Genomic DNA, 20,995 nt, shown 5'->3' with positions numbered 1-20,995 from the left:
TCGACGCCCGCAGCCGCCGTCAGGCACGCCAGAAGTAGGAGCCCGAAAGGCCGCCCCTCGGAGTTTGTTTCGAAACAAGAGTGGCAGATGGCGGCAGAGGGTGGCCAGACAGCCAGAGGGGTGGCACGGCACTGTGGTACAGTAGTGTAGATGCCCGGCTCAAAGCCCAGCATGCGACGACGCAATCACCGCAATCTATTCCAATCCCGACGTTGCAGAGGACCCTGCATGCGCGGCATGGCGAGGCAGAGAGCCAGCCAAGCGCCGCCGCCAGGGATCCAAGCTTGACGCCACCCCTGCTGCCCCTGCTGCCCTTGCTGCCCACCGTCGGCGGGCTGGCAGGCTGGTTGGTGGCAGGCGGGGTGCTGTGGTGTCTGGCAGCAGGCCCCCAGCATGAAGGATGATGAAGGGTATCCCACAGTGTAGCATAGGGCAAGCCTGGGGCAAGTAACGGTCCGGGTGGAGGGGCCCTCCCCGTCACATCGCTCGACGAGAAGCCCACGAGGTGAATCCGGGCGCGGGCGCGGGCGCGGGCGCTCGATATCCAAGTCCCTGGACCGGGGGTGTGGATCGCAACCAGGTTTGGTACAGCTCTTGTTTGGATATGCTTGTTGGTCGTCCAGTCGTCTAATCCCCCTTTCCCTTCCTCCCACTGGCGCCCGGACGGGGTCGGACGGCTGAGCATTACCCGCGAGCGCCGCAGGCCGGTGGGACCATGTGTGCGTCTCCATCCGTACATAGATTGTAGATACCCTGACAACTGATACCACACACACTCGCACACACACACACACACAACGTGTGTAATTGTATGCTGCAACGATACAGCGCCTGCACAGAGCCCTCGCCCTCGTGCGTGATGCGACCCGCCTGAAAGTTCAGCCCGCCAGCCCGGCCACAGGCGACCAACCACAGACAGAGCCACTGAAATTCTGTCGATGTTTTGGGCGTCTGTCAGTGAGTGAGTCCCCACGAGCAGGCATGTCCTGCAGGCCTGTCAATCTGTCAATCAGTCCTGTCAATCAACCCACTCAGTCAGCCAGTGTGCCACCCAGCCTGCCACTCGGTTAGTCAGTCTCGCAAATCAATCAGTCAACCAACCGGCCGGCCTGCTCACACCCTCCCTCCCAAGCCTCCCTACCTCGACCTGCACCAGGCCCCGCCCCTCTCCGCCGCGAGGCCGTGCCTGGTCGCCGCAGCACTAAAGTTGGGCCTGTGGAGGTTTTCTTGGCGGTCGTCTCTCCTTCATTTCACATCTCCTTGCCCTCGTCTTGGCACGCAACCCAGCGAGATAATTGCTGTGGCTCGTGGTGGCTCGGATAGTGGCTCTCTGGCTTTAGGCGCGCTGCCCCGGCCATCGCTTGTTCATCGGCTGTGTATATTCATGGCACTGTACTCTGCATTCTGCATCCCCTCCTGAAGTCGCTTGCCTTGCCCCCTGGCGATCCGAGCGAAGCCACTCCCGGCAGACATCAGATCGGGCAGCTTCGGGGAAACCTTGGCCTAACCATGGCGAGCCTGAGTGACTGTTTCAACTTGCTGCACAACATGTTCAGCGTGACAGGGCGCGCACAACGTCGTGTCCTCGAGCAGCAGTGATCACCGCCCCCGAAGATTCCGCCGCTGCCACACACGTGGCATGGCCCGGGATGGTGGGACCAGGCCACTCCCACCAGCATTTTTACCACCACCCCCCCCCCTCCCAATTCCACTGGACCCCCAGCCCTGACTTCTCCGAGGGCGGGCGGCCGGGGTGGGTAGGGTGGTAGCGGTTGGTAGCCGGTGGGCGCTGGGGAGTAAAGCCCGGAGCGAGCTGTGACAACCTTGTTCTTGGAAACCTTGTTTTCCCGCAGCCCGCTGCTGCCAGGGAGGCAGGGCAAGGAGACAGCAACGAAAAAAAGTCTTGGGCCCCTTGGGAGCTCTCAGCTCGAGCCTGAAGTATCGCTTGTGTGGAGGGCTCCACCTGGTGGGATATGCTTCAAGCATATCCCAACCTAATCGGAAATGATCTTCATTCGTCCTTCTTGGGGCCCTTGAGAGGCATGGCATGGCTCACATGCGATAAAAGAGCTCCCCGCCCCTGCCGTTGTGTCGCAGGCCGGCGGGACATCAGGTGTATGTAAGACAGCCAGACAGGCCTGCCAAGACACATCTAAGAGGAACACTGGACTCTCTGCGAGTCCGCCCCCATGCTCGACAGCTTGCAAGCATCACGAATGCTCCGGTGTCGTTAAGAACAGCGGCATCCCTCGTCTCGATGGTGGTTCGAGCATGTCAGAAGCACCCGGACATCTACAGCAGCTACACTCACCCCGCCAACACCACCTTCACCGTCATCACCAACGACAACATCAGCACAACGGCTCCTCCAACACGCCCAAGACCCTCCCGCACCGCCCGCCAGATCCCTATCGACCTGGCCGGCCCCCCTGAGGCTCCGATGCCAGACTCCGTCATCGCCGCAACATATCGGGGTCACGTCGCCTCCACCCAGGACGCCTTGATCGTGATCGAAGCCTGCCTACGGGGCGTACTGTACCACACCTGCCGCCGCCCGAGGTCATCCGAGGAGTCATCCCTTGCGAAGAGCGGGAATATCTTCGTGTATGAGAGGGGGTCGTCGGGCATCAGGAGTTGGGAGGACGGCATAACATGGTCGACGCCCCAGAGGGTTGGGAACTTTGAGATTTGCCGGCAGCTGTCGTCTTCGTCGGGTCGAAGCAGGTCCAATGGTAGGTACAAGCTGCCCATCACTTTCTCCAGCATCCCCTTTCCACACCGTTTCACACGGTCCATATGCTGATCTTTGCCCTTGCGCGATAGGAAACCACAGCAGTTCCGGGAGATTGTGCCGGAAAACCATCAGCGTGACCGTCCGCGGTATCACGCACCACCTCGTCGCCTACTTCAGCTCCCGCGACTTCACGTCGAACACACTCATGACGCCATCGGCAGACTTTGGCCTGGCGGACATCATCCCGCGCCCGGAGCTGTACAGCCAGGGTTTCCGAGCCCCCCTGGAAGAAGACGACCGCGATGAGGTGATGCTCCTGATCAGGTAACAGTGGGGCCTGGCGCCTCCCATGAGGTGGCGCCCCGGGCCACGTGCCTCATGTAGGAGCGCAGCTGAAACCGCAATCGATGGCCGTGCCTGCTCAGGGCAGGCTGCAGCTAGCCGAGGACCAAAGCAAATTGTGAAGAGCACTTTCATGTGTACAGCCGTGGAACTGAGGGATCGGGTCGGCAAAACAGGACGACTGAAACCGCCTCCGTCGCCACCACCACCACCACCCCCGCCACCAACACCAACACCAACACCATAAACATCGGCGTTGCCGCAAACTTACCGCCGCCTCCTCCGTCAGCAATTCCAGAATACATGGGAAAGGTACCTAAATCGGCGTCGGCAGGTAGAAATAACGCCGTTTCTTCTCGGGACCGAACAACAAGACAACTCAAAAAAAACACATGGCAAAACACCTACTTCCAGAAAAAAAAAGTTGTAATCAACAGCAACGTCGGGTTTGGGAGGGTTGCGCTAGACTTCCTTTCTGTATCGGGATAGGACAGGCATCCATAAATACAAGGCGCCTGTTGAATGATGACCAAATTCCAGCCTCCCATGCATCCGTGACTGCGCGTGGCATGTGGCGGGGTCGACAAGAAGCTGGACTCATTGAGGCGTGACAAGGCCTTAGCAGTTCGGAATCTTGTTGTCTGCCTCCCTTCTTCTTCGTCCTCGCTTGTCCTAGTAGTCCTCCCATAGGTCCTTGACGTACGCCTCCGTCAGACGCTCGTCGGGACCGTGGGATTCTTGCCACCTCTGAAAGCCGCCCCTGAGCACGCACACCTTCTGCGCGACAGGCTTCGTAGCTTTCTTAGCACCGTCCCCTTCTTGTGTTTGTTCCTCGTCCTGTGGTGGTGGTGCTGCTGCCGACGCCGTCGCCGTGCCGTCAGGCGCAGCGATGGAGGCCTCGCCGAACTTGGCCTCACGCTCTCTGATGTACCTCAGGGCGGCGCTGGGGCCGCGCTGTTTCGACAGGGCGCAGTGGAAGACGACGGTCTCTGTGTTCTCGAGCTGGCGCAGGAGGGTGGGCATCCACTCGTCCAGCTGGTGCGAGGGCACCCAGCGGGAGCCCTTGATGTGCCCGCCGATGTGGTCTGTACACGAGATGGATCATCCCAGATGTCAGCAACGAGGAACTGGACTGGGCGCCTGCCTGCCTGCCCACCCACCTCCATCGCGGACGTCGATCACGGCGAGCGAGTTGTCTGGCGACTTGGCCGCGAGCAGCTCTTGTGACAGCGCCGTCACCTCCATGCGCGGGAGGTTGGCGATTGTGAATCTCGACATGCTTGTTCTTCTGAGGATCGCGTTCATGGGATTGCGAGGAGATTCCAGCGTTCCTGGCTCAATTTGGGTTGGAAACCGCCGGCGAGGAAGCTTGGAGCTACAAGGAAGCTTTTCGGACTTGAGCTGTGACGTATGCACCCCAACCCTGGCTTGTGCTGCTCTTGTGGGGGGGGGGGAGGCTTTCCCGAGCTTAACCCTCCTCTTTGAACGAAACAATCATGTCCCTCGCCTCACGATTTTGTGCGGGAACCTACATACCTAGGTATGTAATTTAGGTAGCAATTCAATTCACTCATGGTACATACCAACACATACATTCGTGCAATAAATCTTTCCTCAGGGGCAAGTCTCGAGGGGCAAGTCTCGAGGGGCAAGTCTCGAGGGGCCAGATCCAGATTAAATCCATGAGTCCCTGAGCCAGCCCTCCACACCACAACATCAAACACCAACACCCTCTGGCTGGCCAAACTTGTTCCTTTGAGAGGGTGACCTGCTCCTCATGCGGATTGTTGCCCGCGGTCAGACGAGAACCCAGCGAGATGGGTACTTTTGCTGCGCTAGTACACATTGGCATGCATTTTCAGCAGGTCACGTCCCTTAGCGGTGCTATACATAAGGAACGCTATAAGCCTTGCGCAGATACACGATAGTTGCAACATGAACAATACTTGATCCTCTACGTAACGGATAGTTACTTTTTAGTGTAAAAGTGATGTGATGACTTCAAAGGTTTGTCTTCTCACTTCCAATTTTGAAGTTAAGTATAGCCGATTTTGGAAGTCTTCCTGCACAGATACTGACTGAGGCAACCAGGAGGCTCATCAACAGGCTGGACGGGCCTCGTGCCAACTCCACTGAACCAAGGCAACAGTCTGAATGACATAAGCAGAATTTCGCCCAATTCAGGTACCTACCTAGGTACACAAGCAGCTGGCATTTAAAAACCAACAGCCCCGTGCCTCTCAGCCCCATTCCTTTTCTCCATCTCACCCTCTCATATGAACAAGCTTGTACATCGACACGGCACTTGCCCCATCCTAAAGAACACCCGTCAGTGCCTCATGTCTACCGATGCGCATTCTGTTAAGGCCAAGGTCGCCTCCGACGGTCCGCGAGAGGCACCCACTTTACCAAATCAACCAGACCCTCAGGACTTGTCGGGAAAGGAGCTTGAGTTAAAGGCCGCATTCAAGGAGGCACAGGAGGAATTAGCAAAGATGACCAGAGAAGAGAAAATGAAAATATTTCCTTGGATGAGTAAGTCATCTGGTTAATAGCGACAAATCTGGCGCGTGAGTACGTCTGTTTGCTAATCACTGCGGAATTGCCTTTCTTAGAGGACGAGCCACCTTCCGGGGTGCCCGCTGATAAGGCCATGGCCATCTTGGCGGAGATGGAGGAGCAGGAAAGGAGGGAGGCTGAAGCTGAGGACGAGGACGAAGCCACTGGCACTGGTGCAGGCAAGGCCTCTTGACAGTAGATGGCAAAAGACAGGGCCCAACTGGTATGGATTGTGCTGCTTACACAACTTTGGCATGTGGAAACTGATACGCAGTGGCCTAGAGTCTGACCTCACAATCGACTTGGGGCGAGGGCGAGGGGCAATAACATCACACAAGCCAAAATTGGCACGAAACTGCGTGTTGCTGCCGAGTGGATCATCCGTGCTGGTGATAAGCTGTGGGAGGACTCGCTGCTCGGGATCCTGACCCGACGTTAGTAGATTGCGCGGTTTCATCCCATCGGGGCCGGTTTGACCCTGGCCATGAATGGCATTAACCTCGACCGTTGGGGCCTTTGGAAGCGCAGGTTTGGCGAGGTGCGTGGTATTATTAAGGGCCAGGCGACGATACTGTTGGTCGGGCTTCGGATATTACGACGGCATCAGAGAAGAAGTCAGCTGAGGCGCTGTAACGTTAGATGTGGACTTGTATTGCACTTACTTCGAGGCAAACTAGGAGTATTTGACATTTTTGACTTCGGGAACTGGATTCGACACATGAGGCATAACTTGGCCGGGATATAAATCACCCTATGCATGCCCAGGTGGTTGTACGGTCATGGCGAATTCAACCTAACCAGCCCTTTTTTCACATCGTCGCGAAGGCTCTCTTTCGGCTTTTATATGTAGTTATTGCTTTCTTGCAGTAATTCTGGCACAAAAGTCAGTACTAAATACTACCAAATCATTTCCTATGGGATGATAGACGGAGTGGGGACGAACTCATGCAAGCGTTTTGTGAATGCTAATGACATTTCCTGGCGATCAGTGAGAAACTCATGACATTTTACGGTTATCGCTCTCCCAATTCCGATTCCTTTCAAATTTGAAGACGGCAACGAATGGATAATCACAATGAAGAGACAAATCCACTTTCCTGTACCGACTAACTGGATTGGTATACCTGCGGGTCACCACAGCTGATTGAACACGTTACGTCTCCAGGGCAATCTGCCCCGTAAATTTTGCTCGCGAAAACAAACGAGAGTTCCACTGCCCCTGAGTAATTACTAATTATAACCTTTGCTTCCCCCTGTTAGCAGTTCTGCTAGCAAAGACTCTGCTGACCTTCTCACATCTATGCAGTCCTGTTAATTCAACCACCACTCAACCCTCCGCCTTAATCGTTACAACTGTCAGTGAATCCCTGCGCATTATATCGCTCGGGCTTTTGCAGGGGTTATAAACTCTGGAAGAGTGTACTGAAATCAGTGCACGCTGCTTCGATGCCTCATACCGGCAGTCAGTGGACCTTTGTGCTCGCCGTCACCGCAATTTTTCTCAGCGTCGTGGTCACGCTGCAGATTCTGTCATCCTACGGCAAGGCCTCCCTCGCGGCACCAGCCGAGATCCTCACCTTTATCGATGCCGTCGACTCCTCAGTCGAGGAGAACGAGAGCTATGATCGAGATGTGTTGCGCGTGCAGCGTCTAGACGACAAGCTGCGCCTCGGCCGGCTGCTCCGGGAAATCCAGAGGGGAGGAGATGACTTGCGAGAGGAGCTCAATGGCCTGTTAATGAGCGAAAGTGGAGACCTCACAAGCGATGACTACAGCGATCTCCGAGATCTGCGGCTGAGGGCCACCGCACGCCTCCTCTGGGCCTCGAAGCGTAAGAGGCTCGAGGACAAGGTCCGCAGGCTAGACATGCTGCGCATGCGCTTCCTAGTGGCCTACATGGGCCTCATATCATCCGGCCGCGTGAGGAAGACTGAGAAGAGCTCATCATCATATACGAGCCAGAGTGCTGCCCGGCCCCCTCCACCGCCGCCTCTGCCACCGTTGCCCCTGGGCGTCAGTACGGGTCTGCACAAGAAGAAGTCACGGCGCCGGCTGAGCCGAGCGGCAGCCCTGGGACGCGGAGACAACAGCATCGATGGGAGTAAGAAGCAAGGCTGGGCAGGCGTCATCCGGGAACTACAGCTGTCACCACTGCTTCAGAAACGCAACGCCCGCGAGCGCCACGGCTACTCCAACATCGGGAAGGTCATGTCGCCCATCAAGTCGCAGTTCACAATGGTGGCAGAACCTCCGTCGCCGCCGGATTCAACAAAGTCTGACAATTGTCAGTGCGACCTCCAGAAGGAGAAGTTCCCCGATTTCAACGAGTCGGTCGGTGTTGCGATGTGAGCCCTGCGTGCCCATGTCAAGTAGTGGCGTCACTTTTGCACGGCTACATCAAACGGTGCAAATTCCAACATTCGGTCAGCAGCTGCTAGGAACAGAGGCAGTTGGCGACTATTTTACACCGCCCTGGAGATGCATTACTACGCCCCAGAATGAATTTTACACAGAGATACCCTGCATCTTCAAGGGCAGTACTGCCAACATGATTAGATTACGAGAAGCATTTGTTTTATGTAGCTCAAGAAGCTACCATTTTTATTCTTTCATAGTTGAATCGCGACGGATAGCTGGATAGTCTCGACAGTTTAGTTAACATGAAATCCTTTCGTGGTGTGCTCACGATCTGAGTTTTGGCGAAGACACCCGAGGTATGCATCGCTGCAGGACAAATAGTGCATGGGTTTCTCTCCCCAGGCAGGTGCGTATCGTATGAGATGCAGCAGACGGCCAATTTTTGGTCTTTGGAACGCGCAGTCCACAAGTTAACCAAGTAAACAGTCGCCTATTAAGTTCCAGATGTAAGCCTCATTACCACCATTACATACACGTGTAGGCACGTTGCCTCGCTCAATATGTAGTCCAGCTCCAATCCTTCCAATCCTTCTCGAAGGCAACGTCGCTAATATTTACCAATTCTGTTGGGGCTGTCTTGCCCCCATCGCTGCGGCTGGAGCGGAAATCTGCGCTTTCCGGGATTCAGCTGAGACAAGACACGCCGTGACTTTTTATACCTTGATAAGCGTGGTTCGTGGAGCACGTCGATTGTCATTGACTTTGGATTCAGGCAGCTGCAGTGACTCCAACCAGGAATGAGCTAGTCCATGCAGCTCGCCGCCGCCAACAGGTCTGGCCCGTGTTGACCTGAGGGCCAACGTGGAGGCGTCAGTGAGGAGGGGAACCGATCGCGTACCTACACCGCATGTCACTGCAGGCATAAGAAAGCCGTGCAAAAGACCAGCACTGGTGAGCTAACCTATAACTACCGGTAGCTTGTTCAGAGGCGTCGAGCTAGAGGGCGCCACCGTCCAGAAGGGCTTATGCCAAGACCTGTTCAGCTCCGATCACAGACAAGACAGTGGTATCCGGGGGGCCATTTCTTGAGCCGCAGCGATCTCCCGCCTCTCAGCCGTCAGATTGGGGCATGTGCATGAGCTTGATTTGACGGACTCCGGTGTTGCTCGTGTCCGAAGATGCAGGTCTGGATTTAGCCGGCATCCGAGTGCATAATAAGAGGGGAGCGAGACCCGGGTCAAGACCAGAATTCCGTGCCCGACTGGACTGGGCTTTACCAGTCGGTTACACATCATCGAGACCCGAAAATGAGAATGAGGAGGTCGCTGGTGCACGGGGCCCTCTCGGTTACGGCCCTCACCGGCCTCGCCGTCGCGTCTGAGCCGTCAAGTTCGAGGAGAACACAGGTCGGGGCGCCATATTTGCGTTCTCAAGTGACGACTCATCGTGGGAACTCGCCGGACGGTCAGACCTGGGGCAAGTTCCGACGGGCCAATTCCAGGAGACAAGATGCGACTCGCTTGGAGAATCAGCAGACTGGCACCTCATACACCATCGACATCGAGATCGGCACGCCGCCCCAGCCTCTGACCCTTATCCTCGATACGGGCTCGTCGGAGCTGTGGGTGAATCCAACGTGTGCGACATCAGGACAGCCCGACTACTGCGAGTCATTTTCACAGTTCGACTACACCTCTAGCTCGACAATAAACGATACGGGGTACTCAAATATGTTAGCGTATGGAAAGGGTAATGTCACGATCGAGTATGTGACGGATGTGGTCAGCATTGGATGTAAGTTAGGAAGATATACCTCAGGAATAAAGTCGGTGATCATCACATACTGACCGCTGGCAAACAGCTGCTAGCATCACAGACCAGATATTTGGCGTGGGCTTCGAATCATACGACATACCCCTGGGAATTCTCGGCCTTGCTCCGCCCACAGACTCGGAACCTCTGTACACATATGTGCTCGATAATATGGTGGACCAGGGCCTGATCGACAGTCGGGCCTTTAGCCTGGACCTCCGAGATGTCGACAGCCCGGACGGCTCGGTCATCTTCGGCGGCGTCGATACTGGCAAGTTTGTCGGGGAGCTGCAGAAGTGCCCCATAGTCGACCCTCTGGAAACCCCTAGCGGTGCAGACCGATACTGGATCTACCTCACTGGTCTTGGGATGACGCTCCCGAGTGGTGAATCCGGGCTGATCGCCAGTGGGGAGCTGCCCGTCTTCCTGGACAGCGGCGGGACGATGACTCGGCTGCCCACCCAAGTGTTCGAGGCCGTAGGCTCTGTCTTCCCCGGCTCGCAGTATGACGCCGAGTCTGGATACTTCATTGTTGATTGCGACGTTGGTGACAGCTCGGGAAGTGTGGATTTTGTCTTTAGCGAGAAGATCATCAGCGTTGCGTTTGACGACTTTATCTGGCGCGTGCCCAGCATGGATGATACATGCGTCCTCGGCGTCCTGGCTGACGATGGTAAGTTAACAATAAGCTAGTCAAGTGCCCGTGGGCAAAAGCAAGCTGACTCGTACCACTCAACAGATGAACCCGTCCTTGGAGACACGTTTCTGCGCGCAGCATACGTCGTCTACGACCAAGACAACCGAAACCTGCACCTTGCCCAGGCCGCCAACTGCGGCACCAGCCTCGTCGCCATCTCCTCCGGCTCGGACGCGGTGCCATCCGTCACCGGCGACTGCACGGCCACCGTAGAGGCAGGTCCGCTGACTGGCTCGCTGACTGCGACAGAGGCACCGTCGACCATCACGAATGGCCCCGGCGGGCTGAGCTCGGCTATTGCGCCGGGCCCTGGCGGCACCCAGACCGGTGAAAGGGTGGCGAGCAGTCTGTGCCTGACGTGCAAGAACACCGCCACGGCGGCAGCGAATCCTTCCGGGACGACTAGGACTGCAAACGCCGGTGCCGTGGAGACTGGTAGCCCTCTGGCCGCGGTTGGTGCGATGGCGATGGCTGCTTTGCTGATCTGATTTGTGATCAAGCCAAAATTGGAGACAGACACAATGCAGAGGCGGGAAGGTAGGATATAGCATGATGATGTGTAAGACAATTAAGTTAGATTGGGAAATAACGCCCCGTAGATAATGCCGGCTTAAAATCGTTGGATCCATGATTCCCCCCAAAACGCCTGAGCTGAATGCCGGATGTCAATCTGGGATTTGCAAACGCTGTCAAAGCTGTGTGCGCCAGGTGGCCAGAAAGTAATCTGATCTCTGCCCGGAAGGACGCTCGAGGATGTGCGGAAATGGAATTGGCTCCCAACACTCCCGAGTCATCCAAACTCTGTGATAGTTCATGTTGAAAAGTATCTCAAGTCAGCGGCAGCGGCACCAGACGCATCTCATGGAACCTTATTAACGCCCTGACCGGTAGCTTGATTTGACTTCTCCCTCTCTTTCTCCTCCCTCTTTATCCGTTTTCTCTCCTCCTTTGCTCGAATATTGCGTCTCCACGCGATCCCGTTCCTCATGACAAGGAGCAACAGAGGCGCTCCGGCCAGGTACAAGAAACCGAAGATCACGAACGTCCAGCCGACCCCAATTGCTTCAACCAAGGGCGAGACGGCGGCAGTCGCAGCAGCACCGAGCAGGCACCGAGTCAGATTACCGGCAGCGGTGGCTGCGCCGGCCTTCTTTTGATACATGTCAATAATCAAAACGGTCGACGAGTTCGTGTAACCGATCATCCCGACGCCATTGAGGAACAGCAGGATGCATAGCACGGCAATCGGTGCCTTATACTGCAGCGCCCATCCCCAGGCGAAAAGAACAGCGGTTGCGAGCGCCAGCAGCGGCAGGCCGATCTCGATACGCGCACGCTCCACGGGGAAGTTGGACAGGTCGTCCTGGGCGCCCTTGGTCAAGGCGATGCCGTGTTTCTTGGCGTGGCGGCGGTAGTTCCAGTCGATGGCCGGGCCGGTGACGAAAGCTGCGACGGCTGACCCGGCGGCCATGGGCAGGTACATCAGGCCGACCTTGACGTCGTCGAAGCCGTACAGGCGCTGGAGCTGGGATGGCATCACGGTCGAAATGGCGTAAAAGCCCGCAAAGACGATAGCGCCGTACCCGAGAAGCAGGCCGAGGAGCGGCTCGAAGAGCATCTTTAGAGAATCCAGTGGGTTGCCGAAGCCGACCGTGAGCTTGGGCCGGTGCTTCCTCGATGTGGCCTTCTTGATGCGCCGGAGGGCCTCGTGGTCGCCGGTCCGCTCTGCCTGGCGCTTCTTCCGGCGGTCCGAGATAACCTGCAACAACGTCCTGTACGCGGGGTGTGGGCGGATGCTTCCGTCGCCGACCAGCTTGCGACATGTCTCCGGAAAAAAGAAGATGATGAGGACGAGTGTTACGGCGGCAAAGATCGTCAGGAACCAGAAAATTGACCTCCATCCCAGATACTGAGAAAGCACGCCCCCCAACACGGGGCCCAGGCTCGGAGCCAGCACGACGGGCAGCACGGTGAGGCCGATATAGTTCCCCCTCTCGGCGCTGGTGACGGTGTCGGCGATGACGGCCTGGCTCAGCGCGATGGTGGCGGCGATCCCGGCGCTCTGGAAGCACCGCAGGACCAGCAGCTGCGTGTAGTTGACGCTCACTGCAACACCCTCGTTCGCGAGGATGTAGATCACGAAGCAGAGGATGAACGCTGGCCTCCGTCCTGCCGTGTCGGCGAAGCCGCCGATGAACATCGGGGTGATGCCCTGGAAGATCATGTATGTCGACACCGTCAGGTTGATCTGCGAGGCTGTCACGTTGAGCTCCTCGGCGATAACGTTGAGCGCTGGGAAGTAGATCTGGCCCGTCAGCGGCGAGAAGAAGGCGGCCAGCGCTGCGGCGAGGACGATCATTGTCTTTTGCCTGGATGTGTAGGATGAGTATGGCGGTGGTACTGCCTGTGCTGGATCCCCGTCGACGCTGGTTGAGACGACGGGCTTCTCACTCGGCGGCTCATCATCTGGCCTGCCGGGACCCTCCCCTTGTCGTGATTCTGTTGTCATAATCCATTCTTTCAGTTCATCTTGGTCTGTCTTGGTATAAACTGTTGGGAATTGGAGTCGAGTTGAATTTGTGTCTGGACTTGGATCTCCAGCCCTCTGATGAGGGACGCCCGTCTTTCCAGCCATCTTTGGCTTCCACAGCTACTTGCCACCTCGCATGATGCGCGAGGCTAGCAACGGCCAAGGTGATCCCTATATAAGAGGGCAGCATGAGGACAGGAACGCCTTGTAGGGCAGCGACTAGGCCAGTCGGTTCCATCGGTGCCGGGGGGAGCGCCCTCGGCGCGCTAGTCATTATTTCCTACCAGGAGACTCGGCACCCCATCCAGCTCCTCGTATCTTGACTGAGTGCCAGACACATGACACCATCTTGAAGCGCCGAGCCGGCACCGACACTGTTCTCGTATAGGTCTCGCTATTCGTGATAATATATGGTCGCGCGCTGTCGTCAGCCTGCATGGCAATCAGCTCAGAACATATTAATCGATTGCCTGTCCTGTTTCAGCGGAAGAGCAGGCCTGTTTCAGTATAGGGCTCTCAAGCCTGTTTGCTTTACATCGGGTACCTGGTATACTTTGCTTAGTTCGATCCAAACGTCCCAGCCGCGGCTGGCGTGAACTCAATACCCATGATGATATAAATGCACCTCATTTGGTGGACCCGGGGACCTGGTTCAATAACACGGAAGACGGCCGCCAATGCTACATTCCTGCCGTTGGGCACATGATAATAAGGTTGCACATGATAATAAGGTTCATGGGGCCACTCTCCCGGCCGAAACGGCACCGACATGATGACGATCCCCCGCATACAACGGCCAGGCACCGACTGAGATAGCCTTTATAATCTACAGAATGAAGCTGTAAACCGGCGAAGTAGCTGCACTTTAAAGAGTAACCTTACCTTGCCCAGGTCGGCTTCAAATAGTCAGACATCGTCAGCTCGCTCAAGTATGAGATTGACACTTCGCTTTGGTGTTCTTTTTACCGTGTAGACGGTCGGAAACACTCATCCTGGACCCTCGCCCGCCTTCCAACCCACAAGCCGGAAATTGCCCGTTTGCTGGCTCAGCGGCGTAGTTGCCTAGATTGTGCTTTTCGAAATATGCGTGTCCATACTTCTCTCTTCCTTTCCACTCCATTGTGATCTGATGCATCCCAGTTCGAGGCGTGTTTCTAAATCCCGGAATGTGTGTTGCAACTTCCAACCGGAATATGCACGCTGCTATCTGCTGCAGACTGGATATATTGTCATGTCACTTTTGGTGAAAAAGCGTCACAGAGCACGATCAGTTTCCCAATGAAATCCGCAATGAATCGTGCATGTTCCACTAGTCTCTTGGAACGCGCGTTTCACTGAGTTCAAGAGATTGCAAAATCCGAAAACGAGCCAGTTGATCTGGGACAGTCTCTCATGGCCTGGCCGAAGACTCATGCAAGGCCACCCTAGCGAACTTTAAATCTCAACGCAGGTACCGTACAAATGCCACGAGTCAATATACTCAGCTCCCATTGACTTTGCCACGAGTCCAGATGTTCAGCCCAATCTTCGAACCCTTTAACACCGGCTGCCCTCCATGTGCTGTGTCCCGATGTCCCGACCCGTCCTTCCTGAAGTTGACCCAGAACACCGCATTCCCGGGTATCGGGCGCACCGCCAGCCCCCTCTTGTACGAGCAGTCTAACCACTTACACCAAGGCTCCCTGTCCCTCCACGCCGGCTGGAGCACGAACGGGAACCACGTCGAGCCGCCCTCGATGTCGTCGGATGCTTCCAGCGTCGCGAAGAAGCTGGTGATGCGGTCCACCGGCCGGGGCGTCGCGTAGTGGAAGTCGTAGTGCGTCTCAAACTCGCCGCCCTCGGTGTACTTGAGCACCGCGAGCTGCTCCATGGTGGCGTTGGGGGCGAAGCCCTGGAATGTTGCTGCCCGAGACTTTACGCAGTCCACCACTGGGTCGCCGCCTTTGAGCCACGCGGTCTCGCTTTTCCGGGAGCTCGAGTCCACGAAGACCTTCTTGGCCCCGGCCTGGTTGTTGAAATTCTGCACCACTGATGGCTCATACTCTGCCAGACTGTGGAAGAGTATCTCAGATAAGTGTTCTCGCTCCATTTTCGGACGACTGGGGCGACAGGGACCGGACTCACGCAAGCTTCTTGAGATGCTCCGTCTCGTATGGGGTTATAAAGTTCTCGATGTAGACCATGATAGGATCGTAGCTGAGGAATTTTGGCTTCATTTCTGAGTGTGTGCACGTGTAGTTGCTCCCTTTTCCATCAGATGGTGATGATGAGCTGGCTTGCGATGTCTGAACTACGTTGACGAGCGACTGCGCCTCCCCGCTGCTGCCGTCGAGCACCACCCGCGCGCCGCTCAGATAGAGAACGAACGCCCCAACGGCCGCGGCCGCGTTGAAGCCGAGCAATGCCTTTGAAGTCATTTGGACGTCTTTAATCAGCATAAGACGATATGAGTGAATCTGTGTACAGAGTGTTTGTGGTCGCAGGTCAATTGAAATCTGACATGGCTTCAAATAGCTGGTGCCGACATGGAGCCAGACCTCGGGACGACACACAGATGATTGCTCTCGCAGTTGAAACAGCACCACATCCGAACTTGAAACAAACCTGCTCTGTCGCCCCCCGTACACTAGCATTCTGCCCATTTTTGAAACATCATTGCAACCGCCCTCTTGCCAGACGGGATATCAGATGAATTTTCACTGTTCGATATACCCAAAGCTGCACCCTGAATTGCTTCAGTTGGTGTGCACTCACGTCTTGGCAGGATATTACACGGCCACAACAAAATTGACATTGACGCCCTTGGGCAAATTGAGATAACCAAGTGAAATCTAAAGACCAAACTGAATATCCACCCGCTCCTTAGTAAAATACCCCCAATCAGACCACTCACTGCAGTCAAGAAGATGCATCCATAAATAGACCAGTTGACAACTTTGATAGCCATCAATCAACTGAGTAAATCAGAGCCTTGCCATATTGCTGGCTCGACCATTTCTCAAGGCCTTCTAGCAGGCTGTTCGCAAAAGCAGAGTCAAAACGATGTCCGCTCTTGAAATTGGCGAGACAGCCTCTCCAAGTCACCCATTTCTCGGCGAGGACTCCCTCAGGTGCTCGCAAGATACCAACGGGCACGCTGACAATCTGCTGCTCGGGGGTTGGCGTCCTGACGTCCCAGGAGGCCATCACGGTGGCGCCGCAGTCGCCACAGAAGCCCCGCAATGCTCCTTGTGACGATGCATACGTCTTCATGGTGCCGTACGGAGCCAGACCTGGCGGCATGGGCGGCTGGATCAGCGCCCGCGGCACCGGCACCCATCCCACGACGTGCACGCCTGCGATGCGGCGGCAGTCGTCGCAGACGTCCAGGAAGGCCTTCCACTTCTCTTTCTCGGCTGGCGAGATGTAGCGTGATATGAACGGGTCGTTGGTGACGGCGGGCAACGTCGGCCTGGGAATCGTGAAGGACACCCCGCCGCAGTGGCAGCCGGCTCGTAGGACCTCATTCCCCTCACCGTCAAACTCCTGCTTCGGTAGCTCGTCCACCATGCCTGCCGACCACCAGCCGCTGTCTGGTCCCGGGTTGAAGGTCTTCATCTCACGATCGCCCATCCGGGGCAGGAATTGGAAGAGCCCCGTACCGCCCGTGGAGCCATCCGTGAAGCAATGCGTCCTGATCTGGAACAGGTCCTCGCCCTGCTCCGTGAAGAGGCTCGTCGAGATCCTCCATTCTTTCTCTGTTGCGCCCTCGGCCACCTCGATATCTTCGTCTCCAATGTGGCTCCCGCAGGTGGTGCAGAAGAAGCGCTCGGCTTGGGCATGCGCGTGCTTGTAGCCCGTCAGATTCGATCTTGAAGAGGGCGCGATGAATGTGGGGACGATCCCGGAAGGCAGCTCTGCGTGGAATATGCACATCGTCCCGTGTGTGTAGCGGCAGATGCTGCAGTGACACATGTGGACGCCCAGGGGAAGCTTGGCCCGTGGGATCTCGATGCTGTACTGCACTGCCCGGCAATGGCAGCTGGCCGTCAGCGTTCTGGTGGTGCTGCCTGTCTCTGCCATGTTTGCAACGTAGGAGGGGGTCGTCGAGAGCGCGCTCGTGAGGAGTACTGATAGATGTCAGCTGCAAAAAAACCAGGATCTCGGGAATTACTACCTACTTATCGTCTTACTAGGTACATAAGTAGATTAGGCATCCGGAAAAGACTGGTGGCGCTTAGTGAGCGGGGATCGCCGTGAGCGGCGGAATCGGTCCCGGACAGTCATCCCGGAGGAAGTTACGGGAGACTGATTTCGAGATCTTTGAGTATACTATGAGCACTATAGTAAATAGTCTGAATCCTTCTTTTGGAGTAGATGACGATTATATTTTGTGTCAGGGCTTGAGAAAGGTTCAATGTTGGCTGCCTGTTTACTAGTCTTGGTTCCGTGTATTCCCACGCATGTGACGGCTCACGGGGTTTACTACTTCCATTTAAAGTGTCACGTAGATGCTGTCAGCCTGAGATGACAGCTGATTCGCTGAAAATCCCCCAGGGAAAAAGAGAATCAATTCAAACACACATTCGTTGCTGCTACGCTTCTGATAATAATGATATGCCCTGAACGGGCCCAGCGCCGACCCATCTTAGGGCTGCCTAGAGTCTATGATCCGATCAAAACGCATTGTCTCCTGTGTCAACGTATCCATCCGGCCTCGGGACGAACAGACTGCCGTTGAACCTCTCCGAGACGAATTCGCGGATAGGCTCGAATTTTCGACAAGTGTGCAGCGCGTCTGTCTTCACGTACTCGCTCTTATAACCTTCAAAGTACTTGAGTGGGACGACGGACGTGCTACCCCAGCACATGATCGACTGGCGAAGGTGGTCGATACAGTGTTCTAACATCGCGGAGTGTTAGCTGACATCGCACTTAAAATGTGGGTGGCGGAATGGGGACTAGAAGACTAACCGGTGTGTACGGGGCCGTGGATTGGGAGGGCTGGGTAGACATCGCGATGCAAGGCCTGTCTGATCTGGTTGAGGCAGTGCAACTGGTGGAACATGTCGAACCTTGAGAGTTGTGATCATACTGTTAGCATATTCTTATCTTCCTCCGTCATTACGCTTAGGGGCGTAAACCGAGAGGAAATGGCATGGAGCTAACTCACCCGCCCGTGTAGCCAGACCTAGTATGGTCCCAATATTCCCTGTAATTACTTCCCCACAGAGATTTGGCCTCAGCTTCTGATATTGAGAAATACCTCCCCCACAGCATCTCTTCCCACGCCCGGTCAATCTCTGGTGTCGTGTCGCCGACGTAGGCCTTATCGTCTGGATTGGCGACTAGGAACTCATGGCCGTTGGTCTCGAAGTCAACCGGTGATTTGAAGCGGACTTCTTCAAGCTGTATACGTTCTGCAGGTACTGCCGAGCAGGTTAGACGAGCAGGTCAGACGATACACCCGGGGCCGGTGAGCATGGCGAGTAGCCAGCTCGCCATGGGGTCAGACTTACACAGGCTTTCTTCTCGGAATCCTGTCTCATACTTTCCACGTCCGCCGAGTCGGGGCTGGAGAATTGACAAGGCCAATGTGAAGATGACACCGGAAACGAACGCGCCTACGCCAATGGCGGCGATATAAAGGATCTCTCTGCGCGTTGCCTCTCTTTCTCTGTTAGGCATTGACCGGAAACGAGGGGCGTGACGAGGGTCGTGTTCCTCCGCTGTATTCCCTTCAAGTAGGTGGTACTTTTGGCTCTCCATGGCGGCTGTGGCTGCGTCTGATGATGGCAGTGGGTGCGTCTGATAGAGGAAGTGGTTATGTCTGATGGGGGCAGTGGGTGAGTCTGATGTGGGTAGTAGGTGCGTCTGATGCTGGCAGATGGGATGAGAGAGAAGAGGCGAGATGATTGAAAAGATGAACTGGGAGATAGGTGAGTAGGCCGGTGCCTTCCAGAGATGTTAGGATGGGCTCAACTTGAAGTGCCGCCACCAGCGAAACGCTCCTGTGACACGTGTTGATGAGACTTAAGCATATACACCGATTCTGAACAAGACGTTGAAGATTTCATTACGTGAATGTGTGTACCGACGGCATTGTACGTTTGGCCGACAACCCGGACTATTTCTCTTAAGATCCTACAATATCGCGGTCAGAGAGTCGATCCATTGCCGTCATTCGCCTGGTCCTGACTAAGATCTGCGGCTGCTGTGATACAGGGTGAGGGTCCATGGGGGCCAACCCAAAACAAGCACCATTAAGAGCGGCGGACTATAGATTCCTGACAAGCATGGACATCCGCGATGCGACCCGCTCAGGGGTTTCAAGTTCCATAACGGCCGATCTGAAAAGCTTAAAGTCTATGCGCGGATATTCACACAACCACTAACATTATACGACAACCTGCAAGGTTGCACGTGTGATGACTGGCAAGACTGGTTCAGTGAAGGTAGTGGGGCATCCCCGAAAAAGGCTATGCAAATATCCACCACCCCCTATAGTAACGGTGAGCGCCGGCGGCGCTTGTGTCAGCCTTATTGCAACCCCTCCACCCTGGCCCTCAGTCCGGGTTGCCTTGTCGGTATGCCACCGTTGTCAAGCGCGCTCGACTGAAGTTGTGACAGCTGTCGAGGATCTGATGCAGTCTCAAGTCCACCCGAACTTTCTATTCGTGCCAGTCTGTCACTGACGACATGAGTTCGGTCGCAACTGATACTCAGCGGTCACGAAGTAATTGGCCTTCCACCCAAACTGCCAGTTTGATCGCCAAGCGGGGATGAGACTATCTGGATTAATGCAAGTGCCATCTGGTGAGAACGGACAATCCGTGGGGCGAAGTCAGATTTACACCCAACGCGCTTGTGAAAACATTTGAATATCAAATATTGCAGTGGAACAAGGCCGAAAGTCAGCGAAGATGCTTTCTGAGCCCTCAAGTATATGAAGAGCCGGGCAGCCTGCTCGGTGTTGAATTGTTCTGAGAGGATCATCTACTTTCATTTCATTTCATTCACTTCACTTAATACCATTCGAACTATTTCAACTTGCATATTTTCCTGTTCCCTGGTTGGAGCAGCCATCACTTTACAATCACCATGAAGCTCTCCCTCGTCTTGTCGCTGGCGGCCACCATCATCTCCGTGGCAGCCGCGCCCGCAATCCCCGGGCTCGATCCGGAGAGCATCAAGAAGACGCTTGCATCCCCGGCGCCTCAGGATAAGCGCGAGGCAAAGAAGGCTCAGTTTGAAGTCCCTCAAGACAAGCGCTCCCCCAAGGGGCTGGACGCCGAGACGATTGAGGAGATCAGGGAGAACCTCCCCCCGGCGCCTTCTGACAAGCGCTCGCCCAAGAAGGCCAAGTTCGAAGTTCCTCAAGACAAGCGCGAGGCCAAGAAGGCTCAGTTCGAGGTTCCCCAGGACAAGCGCTCCCCCAAGGGCCTGGACGCCGAGACCATCGAGGAGATCAGGGAGAACCTCCCCCCGGCGCCTTCTGACAAGCGCTCGCCCAAGAAGGCCAAGTTCGAAGTTCCTCAAGACAAGCGCGAGGCCAAGAAGGCTCAGTTCGAGGTGCCTCAGGACAAGCGCTCCCCAAAGGGCTTAGATGCTGAGACGATTGAGGAGATCAGGGAAAATCTCCCCCCAGCGCCTGCCGACAAGCGCGAGGCCAAGAAGGCGCAATTCGAGGTGCCTCAGGATAAGCGTGAGGCGAAGAAGGCTCAGTTCGAAGTTCCTCAGGATAAGCGCGAAGCCAAGAAGGCGCAATTCGAGGTTCCCCAGGACAAGCGTGAGGCCAAGAAGGCCCAGTTTGAGGTTCCCCAGGATAAGCGTGAGGCCAAGAAGGCCCAGTTCGAGGTTCCTCAGGACAAGCGTGAGGCTAAGAAGGCCAAGTTTGAGGTTCCCCAGGACAAGCGTGAGGCTCACTTCGAGGTCCCCCAGGACTAAATGGGCGGCGTATAGGGGAGCCGTGGGAGCAAGATCA

General features: G+C 55.8%; 10 protein-coding genes across 10 annotated transcripts; 5 read left to right on the top strand and 5 right to left on the bottom strand.

The window, feature by feature from the left end:
• Positions 1–632: 632 nt before the first annotated feature.
• On the bottom strand, positions 633–4,582 carry KVR01_002016 (phosphatase YCH1). The gene is made up of 2 exons (XM_044788607.1): positions 4,237–4,582; positions 633–4,161 (listed from the first exon to the last, which is right to left on the bottom strand). The coding sequence occupies exons 1-2, from the start codon at positions 4,379–4,381 to the stop codon at positions 3,749–3,751; spliced, it is 558 nt and encodes a 185-aa protein (XP_044647031.1). The 5' UTR covers positions 4,382–4,582; the 3' UTR covers positions 633–3,748.
• On the top strand, positions 2,258–3,062 carry KVR01_003943 (uncharacterized protein; the record flags this gene model as incomplete). Its single annotated transcript, XM_044794497.1, has 2 exons — positions 2,258–2,732; positions 2,824–3,062. 2 exons carry the CDS (start codon positions 2,258–2,260, stop codon positions 3,060–3,062), a joined length of 714 nt encoding a protein of 237 aa, XP_044648958.1.
• Positions 4,583–5,339: 757 nt separating the features above from the next.
• KVR01_002814 (uncharacterized protein) lies at positions 5,340–6,331 on the top strand. The gene is made up of 3 exons (XM_044786843.1): positions 5,340–5,611; positions 5,692–5,858; positions 5,918–6,331. Exons 1-2 carry the CDS (start codon positions 5,353–5,355, stop codon positions 5,826–5,828), a joined length of 396 nt encoding a protein of 131 aa, XP_044647829.1. The 5' UTR covers positions 5,340–5,352; the 3' UTR covers positions 5,829–5,858; positions 5,918–6,331.
• Positions 6,332–7,081: 750 nt separating this feature from the next.
• On the top strand, positions 7,082–7,984 carry KVR01_002580 (uncharacterized protein; the record flags this gene model as incomplete). Its single annotated transcript, XM_044782383.1, has 1 exon — positions 7,082–7,984. The coding sequence occupies one exon, from the start codon at positions 7,082–7,084 to the stop codon at positions 7,982–7,984; it is 903 nt and encodes a 300-aa protein (XP_044647595.1).
• Positions 7,985–9,300: 1,316 nt separating this feature from the next.
• KVR01_002872 (uncharacterized protein) lies at positions 9,301–10,990 on the top strand (the record flags this gene model as incomplete). The annotated part of the gene is made up of 3 exons (XM_044790807.1): positions 9,301–9,787; positions 9,855–10,478; positions 10,545–10,990. 3 exons carry the CDS (start codon positions 9,301–9,303, stop codon positions 10,988–10,990), a joined length of 1,557 nt encoding a protein of 518 aa, XP_044647887.1.
• A 371-nt stretch (positions 10,991–11,361) lies between these two features.
• Positions 11,362–13,137, bottom strand: KVR01_003744 (uncharacterized protein; the record flags this gene model as incomplete). The annotated part of the gene is made up of 1 exon (XM_044785945.1): positions 11,362–13,137. One exon carries the CDS (start codon positions 13,135–13,137, stop codon positions 11,362–11,364), a length of 1,776 nt encoding a protein of 591 aa, XP_044648759.1.
• A 1,375-nt stretch (positions 13,138–14,512) lies between these two features.
• On the bottom strand, positions 14,513–15,449 carry KVR01_002797 (uncharacterized protein; the record flags this gene model as incomplete). Its single annotated transcript, XM_044786401.1, has 2 exons — positions 14,513–15,083; positions 15,157–15,449. 2 exons carry the CDS (start codon positions 15,447–15,449, stop codon positions 14,513–14,515), a joined length of 864 nt encoding a protein of 287 aa, XP_044647812.1.
• A 351-nt stretch (positions 15,450–15,800) lies between these two features.
• KVR01_003917 (uncharacterized protein) lies at positions 15,801–17,222 on the bottom strand. The gene is made up of 2 exons (XM_044791138.1): positions 17,193–17,222; positions 15,801–17,141 (listed from the first exon to the last, which is right to left on the bottom strand). Exon 2 carries the CDS (start codon positions 17,092–17,094, stop codon positions 15,979–15,981), a length of 1,116 nt encoding a protein of 371 aa, XP_044648932.1. The 5' UTR covers positions 17,095–17,141; positions 17,193–17,222; the 3' UTR covers positions 15,801–15,978.
• Positions 17,223–17,687: 465 nt separating this feature from the next.
• On the bottom strand, positions 17,688–18,780 carry KVR01_003814 (uncharacterized protein; the record flags this gene model as incomplete). Its single annotated transcript, XM_044786186.1, has 4 exons — positions 17,688–17,914; positions 17,986–18,086; positions 18,185–18,440; positions 18,531–18,780. The coding sequence occupies 4 exons, from the start codon at positions 18,778–18,780 to the stop codon at positions 17,688–17,690; spliced, it is 834 nt and encodes a 277-aa protein (XP_044648829.1).
• A 1,332-nt stretch (positions 18,781–20,112) lies between these two features.
• KVR01_002562 (uncharacterized protein) lies at positions 20,113–20,958 on the top strand (the record flags this gene model as incomplete). Its single annotated transcript, XM_044785362.1, has 1 exon — positions 20,113–20,958. One exon carries the CDS (start codon positions 20,113–20,115, stop codon positions 20,956–20,958), a length of 846 nt encoding a protein of 281 aa, XP_044647577.1.
• Positions 20,959–20,995: the final 37 nt, after the last annotated feature.

This window comes from Diaporthe batatas (genome assembly GCF_019321695.1).
Source record: "Diaporthe batatas strain CRI 302-4 chromosome Unknown Contig00003, whole genome shotgun sequence".
NCBI classification, from domain to species: Eukaryota; Fungi; Ascomycota; class Sordariomycetes; order Diaporthales; family Diaporthaceae; genus Diaporthe; species Diaporthe batatas.
The sequence above is the reverse complement of the archived record's forward strand: the minus strand, read 5'-3'. Positions and strand labels throughout refer to the sequence as shown.

What these genes read in the sequence shown, in the direction of transcription:
- KVR01_002016 (XM_044788607.1), bottom strand. Translation starts at nt 4,381, where the DNA reads ATGAACGCGATCCTCAGAAGAACAAGCATGTCGAGATTCACAATCGCC. An exon ending in GATCGACGTCCGCGATGGAG is followed by an intron (nt 4,162 to 4,236) that starts GTGGGTGGGCAG and finishes TCTCGTGTACAG; the next exon opens with ACCACATCGGCGGGCACATC.
- KVR01_002814 (XM_044786843.1), top strand. Translation starts at nt 5,353, where the DNA reads ATGAACAAGCTTGTACATCGACACGGCACTTGCCCCATCCTAAAGAAC. An exon ending in GAAAATATTTCCTTGGATGA is followed by an intron (nt 5,612 to 5,691) that starts GTAAGTCATCTG and finishes TGCCTTTCTTAG; the next exon opens with AGGACGAGCCACCTTCCGGG.
- KVR01_003917 (XM_044791138.1), bottom strand. Translation starts at nt 17,094, where the DNA reads ATGGCAGAGACAGGCAGCACCACCAGAACGCTGACGGCCAGCTGCCAT.